The sequence below is a fragment of the Dasypus novemcinctus genome (genome assembly GCF_030445035.2).
Source record: "Dasypus novemcinctus isolate mDasNov1 chromosome Y unlocalized genomic scaffold, mDasNov1.1.hap2 SUPER_Y_unloc_1, whole genome shotgun sequence".
NCBI classification, from domain to species: domain Eukaryota; kingdom Metazoa; phylum Chordata; class Mammalia; order Cingulata; family Dasypodidae; genus Dasypus; species Dasypus novemcinctus.
In genome coordinates, this window is record NW_027261977.1 from 1,759,177 (window position 1) to 1,765,255 (window position 6,079).

General features: G+C 44.3%; 1 protein-coding gene across 1 annotated transcript; it reads right to left on the minus strand.

Annotated features, from left to right (window-relative positions):
• Positions 1 to 282: 282 nt before the first annotated feature.
• LOC139438583 (heat shock transcription factor, Y-linked-like) lies at positions 283 to 2,166 on the minus strand. Its single transcript, XM_071213673.1, has 2 exons — positions 1,560 to 2,166; positions 283 to 1,090 (listed from the first exon to the last, which is right to left on the minus strand). Exons 1-2 carry the CDS (start codon positions 2,055 to 2,057, stop codon positions 398 to 400), a joined length of 1,191 nt encoding a protein of 396 aa, XP_071069774.1. The 5' UTR covers positions 2,058 to 2,166; the 3' UTR covers positions 283 to 397.
• Positions 2,167 to 6,079: the final 3,913 nt, after the last annotated feature.

Consider the following 6,079-nt stretch of genomic DNA (forward strand, 5'->3'; position numbering starts at 1 on the left):
TGCCTAGGTTTCCCTTTACCAGACATTTTATATTATTGTATCATTTTTTTAACTTTTTTCTCATTGCATTTCATTTTTCAAAATTTATTTATTTATTTTTAATGTTACATTAAAAAATATATATGAGGTTCCCTATGCCTCCCACCCCCCTCACCCCACTCCTCCCATAACCACAACCTCCTCCATCATGAGACCTTCATTGCACTTGGGGAATACATCTCTGAGCACGGCTGCACCCCATTTCGTTCTTAATTATTTCAAAAAATAAGGAAAACGAAACAGTGACAATAAACACTTAAGTTTATTGTTCAAATTAGAGAATTGCAGGTTGACACTTGTCAAAAGAAAATTTTAGTCTTTCTCATCCTGCAAAATCTGGACCTCTTTTGGTAGAAGGTCAACTGAAATGAGGAAAATGTTGGTATAACGAAGATGGTTGTTGAGATGACCTTAAAAGAGAGGTGGCAGACAAATCAGGTATTACAGCCATTGGGAGCCATGGGTTGCCTCCTTGTAGGAAGGTGGAAAAAGAAGCCTCATGGGCTGGTAAATCAGGATAACCAGTTGGGACAGAAGGGGGCTCCACCATCAGTCCAGAGTAATTGTTCTCTATAGGAGATACTATATGGTACTGAGAAACAGAAGTTGCAGTTCTAACAAAATTCACAATGTAGCCATTTGCTTGAGTGTAGCTGCTATGGGATTGCATGTGAAAAGTGGTCAGCTGGTTTAAAACACCATGTTTATCTGTTAGGATTTGTTCTGATGGTGTAATTGAAGCTGATGAAGGAGAAAAAACACTTCTGACTAGGGGAGTTGTACTAGCAACTTCCTGGCTGTTCGAAGGCTGCCTTATTAAAGGCACGTTTACATTTGTAGAGGCTGAAAGTAATCTTTCCCTACTAGTTTCAGCAACTGCACCGGAATTCTGATTGTCCGCATTACTCACTGCTCTAAAGTGCTTCTTGTTGAAGTCTTGAACTAATGAAGCAGATACGGTAGAAGCATTTTTAATCCCGACTCTTCTTTTCATATTTACTAAAAGTTGGGGACAGCCTCGTTTAAAGTTTGGGTGTTGGTAGAACTGTAACTAAAAGCAAAGGAAAACGTTATTTAGTGACATTTTCAACCAAGAGCAAGTCAGACAATAATAAATATAACTCAAAAAAATCTCGGATTTTAGTTTCATCACATAAAGTTAATATCATCAGTAATACCTGAACCCTGTTGACTAGTCTTCAAAATTTCACTGTTGGGAAACAAACATTTAAATATTATGATCTTCAAATGAAAATATGCTGTATATTTACAAGTACAGTGAATTGCATTTAGTTCAGTGCCTTTAAAGCTCAAAGATAAAATTCCAAGTTTTTTTTGCATAATCCTCAATGATTAATGTCTAAGCTATCCTGGTATTTTAAAATTAATTTTAACCCTAATTTTCCCACATCATTTAAAAAATCTAATTTTACTTCATATATATTTTCATGTACTTAGCAACATATAAAAATAAAATCATTTATTTCCCATGTAAGCAGTAACTGAAAATCTTTGAATACCTTGCTTAAAACAGAGGCTTCTTTTTCTTCTGCCAGAAAGTCAGCCAGAGAAGCAGATCTTTGACAATTCTGTCGCACTTTACTAAAACCATAGAGATTTAGCTGTCGAACCAAACTTTTCATACTCTCAGTTTCAAATATTCTGAAAGGGGTTTTTCTTTCCAAAACTTCTTTCTTAAAGAGTTCTTCATTAATCACTATAGAAGTCCCATTTTCATCCCACCAAATTGACTTAAAATGGTCGCTTCCAACTATTTTCCAGAGTTTTCTGGGGAAGGTCAAAGAAAGAAAATCATTATCTTCTTCTGGCCGGGGAACACAAAATGTGTAACGTGGTCTCTTTATCAAGGGTCCTTCAGACAAAGCCTGAAAAGCATTTTCTTCAATTTTAGACCTCAAGTCTGAGTCCCCAGTGTATGTGTGACCACAGGAAGGAGACGCAATGGAGGTTTCTGAATGAGTTGATCTGTCTTTCGGAGAAGAATCTTGAACTTCCATGTTAAATAAATTTGCCCTCAGTTATTTTTCTCACCTGCATGGTTTTCAACACTGCAGCTTCAAATGCTGCCTTGCTAAGGCTGCACAGATAAACTAATCCTATGTCATCACAATGCTTCTCAGCCTGAATAGCAGTGACATCACAAGATGACTGGTCTCCTAGCAATTAATGTGTAACATTCAGTTAAAAGTTTTCTTCCTAACTAAACCTCTGCCTTCCTTGGAGTTGAGTTCTAGCCTCTCTTCCCTCCTGCAGCAGTCCTCGAGTAAAGTCATTCTTGCCTGATTAATAATGTCCAACACGGATTTTTCTTTTGACAGCCTGGCCTGGGGAGGAGTATTGGGAAATCACGGCTTAATGGGTACACGGTTCATTGAGGGAATGAAGAAAATGTTTTGGAACTAGAGAGAAGTGACAGTTAAAGAACATTGGCAACATACTAAATGCAACTAAATTTTACACTTTTCAAGAGTTAATTTTATACTACGTGAATTTTACCTCAATTTTAAAAAGGTGCACCACTGTCATTATGACCTATGCTTAAAATAAAATAATTTATGGAGCTGGTGGAGCTTAGTGGTGGAGGTCCCAGGTTCTATCATCAGTGCCTCCTAAAAAAAGATAGAAAAAATAAATAAAATAAAAAATAAAATAAAACATAATCAGGTAGTAGAGTGTTATCATCAAAAGATGGTGGCAGAACACATCCCTGGAAACATTTCCCTGTAGAGACAACTAAACAAAAGTGCTCATTCCTTTTGCTTGGAAATCTGCAGGATGACAGAGACTCCACAAATGCTGACAGAAAACAAAAAAGCAAGCCCCCCGAAAAGAAGGTTGGAGATATGCAACTGGGAACTACTGTTAAGTTCGAAGGGAAGCCGAGGAAGGGAGGTATCTTAGAAATCAGACCAGAAGCTGAGCTTAGTTGAAACAAAGCCTTTAATGAGAGAGCTTTGCAGGCAGCTGAGTCTAGATTAGAGAGCAGCAGCGAAAGAGGGGGAGGCGGGTTTTATAACTTGATCTGCGGCTAGACTACAAAGGGACTAGTTTGTAGTATGCTAGCTTTGCAGTTTCAAGGTCAGGGTGAGGTAACTCCTATGGGCTCTGTAGTTCCATCCATGTCCCTCTGACCTGGGTGCTACTATCATACCAGAATGTGAAGGGAGGGAGCCAGGAGGGAGCAGGGACAGGAGGTCTGTTCCCTATCAATTAGGAATGTGCACCTGCAGGAAGAAGGGGAGGAAAGGGGCATGAAGGGGAGGGAGGCAGAATGACAGGCTTCCAGCCCAGCCACCTAGTGGTCACTGACCACAGAGCCCCACATTGCAGCAACTTGGAGCAACACACACATTCAGGCACAAGACCCAGGGCTATGAAATCAGGGAGGGGCCCTAGTAGCCACTGGCAAGGATTAAAAGGCTGTCCAGGAAGCAAGAGTGACCTGCCGTAGAACTGTTGGCAAGTAGTGCACACCCTCAATCTGGACCCCAATAGCTGGTGTACCTAAATGAAGAAAAAGGCTGATTTTGAACCATGATGCCATTAGGCTCCCAAGGGTGGGATACCCTAATGTGGAAGTTACCTGAGGCCAAAAAGCTGCAAGGGAAAGTGGGGAGAAAGTGAACCATGTAAAGCAGGGAAGACAGCACTAAAAGTTGTAGGGAAAAGGCAGACCTGAGCGTGGGAGAACAGTGGGACAAAGCACATATGCTGGGGAAGGAAGTCTGCATAAAAGCAAGCAGAAGAGCCCAGAAGGAACAAAAAAGGACATCTTCTCCTGGAAATGAAATAATTGCACATACTTGGTAATTTAAAAATTTGCAGTGCCTGCAGGGTGAGCAACAGGTGCAGAAGACCTGAGAAAAGCTGAGCAATTCAAGAGGGGGCTGCTCTAAAGATTCAGTACAAACTGGACCAAGTGATGACGAAAAGCCTTAACACACGGCCAATCTAAAATAAAGCCTCAGGCAAGTGGGAGAAACGGCTGCCAGAGTTAGCACACCAAAACAATCAAAACCCACACAACATCAAAAAAAAAAACCCACAAGCCATCCAAAGAAATAAGAAGATATGGCTCATTCAAGGGAAGAAAATAAAACTCCAGCATAAAAACAGACACGGGAACACATAATCAAAGAGTTCGAACATATTTCCTGAATCAGTTCAAGGAACTAAAGGAAAATAGAAACTAATGAAATGTGGATACAGAGCTAAAGGTATTTAGAAGACAATGCATTAAAAAAAAAATTAGAAAGTCTAAAAAGAAAGAGAACCATGAATTTATGGGGCTGAAGAACACAATAATGAAGATTAAAAATACACTAGAGGGAAGCGGACGTGGCGCAACTGTTAGAGCGTCCGCCTACCATAACAGGGAGGGTCTAGGGTTCAATACCCACAGCCTCCTGACGCCTGTGTGGTGAGCTGGCCCACGCGCACCGCTGATGCATGCAAGGAGTGCCATGCCACGCAGGGGTGCCCCACACACAAGGAGTGCGCCCCACAAGGAGAGCCGCTCTGCACGATAAAAAGCACAGCCTGCCCAGGGGTGGCGTCACACACACAGAGCTGATGCAGCAAAATGATGCAACGAAAAGAGACGCAGTTTCCCAGTGCTGCCCGACAATGCAAGCGGATGCAGAACACACAGCAAATGGACACAGAGCAGACAACAGAGGGGAGGGGAGAGAAATAAATAAAAATAAATCTTTAGGAAAAAATATCGAGAGAGCCAGCAAGATGGCAGTGGAGTAAGGAGCTCCTAGGTTAGGTCCTGCTACAGGGCAGTTAGCAAACACCCAGAGCTCTCTGGAGCCAGCTGAAGCACCTGTTTGGGTGCTCCAGGAGGCCAGAAGAGCATCCTGCAATGTCCTTGAAGGAGTGGCAGGAGGAGACTGTCCATCTGCAGAGAAGACTCGTAAGTAGAGCACTCCACGCCACAGAGGCCAGTGCCCATCCTCCACTGGAGGCACACGCTACCTCGGGAGCAGTTTCCCGGCTGGAATCGAAAGCTCCACTTCCCCAAAACAGGGGAGGAAGAGTCGGTTGGGTCTGAATTTCAGCTATGATGAGGAAATGCAGTGGGCTACAGCATGATCCTGAGAACAGCTAAGGTTTGAGCCTGTCCAAGTCAGAAAGAGGCCAGGAGCCACCATCTTAACTTAACTCCACGCCTGGCATGAGGAGAATCAGGGTGGACTGAAAATTCCAGGGCCAGTGAGGAACAGCTTCTTCACATCCTGATCATATTGCAGGTCTAGCCTAGGCCCCAGCCCCACCTCCAGCAGGGAGGAAGCTGCTGCGGGGACCTGCGCCAGCCTCTCCAGGAAATTACCGGCCAACCGCAGAGGCTGATGATCATCCTACTCTGGTGGCACAAGCCGTCCCAGGAGCTGCTCTCTGATGGGAACTGGAAGCTCCATTTCCCAGAAACAGGGGAGGAGGAGGTGGTTGGCTGCTGATTTCAGCTACTGAATGGGAGACTGGCTGGCTGAGAGACAACCCTGGGAATGGCTGGGGTGTCAACCAGCCCAAGTCAGAAAGAGGCCAGTAGCCGCCATTCTGACTCTGCCGCCAGCCTGAGGGGAAGCCAGGCTGACCGAAACGCTCAGTGTCGGCAGGAACCAGTTTTCTTCACGCAGATCAGTCTGCAGCCTGCCTAGGCTTCAGCCCCGCCTCTGGCAGGGAGGAGGCTGAGAAGCCCTGCACCAGCCTATGTGGGAACTGCAGGGAACTTTGACCCGCATAGACTGAAAATCGGAAGTCTACCAGAGCAACTGTGGTCATCTTGGACCTGCACTGCATGGATTGCTGCCCACACCTGCAGCTCCATCCCTGACCCAGGCAGGGGAGAAAGGGATGTGAAGCTTCATCAGTCTCTCTGGGCAACTACAGTCTAGGCCTGCACGTGGAATATTCTACATGGCTGTGACTCTGTCCCTACCCCTGGCAAAGGAGAAAGTTGGAAGAAGCTTCATTGGTCCCTGGTGCAATGAGGGCAGCTTGAGCCTCCACAGCT

What these genes read in the sequence shown, in the direction of transcription:
- LOC139438583 (XM_071213673.1), bottom strand. Translation starts at nt 2,057, where the DNA reads ATGGAAGTTCAAGATTCTTCTCCGAAAGACAGATCAACTCATTCAGAA. An exon ending in AAGCCTCTGTTTTAAGCAAG is followed by an intron (nt 1,091 to 1,559) that starts GTATTCAAAGAT and finishes CTTTGCTTTTAG; the next exon opens with TTACAGTTCTACCAACACCC.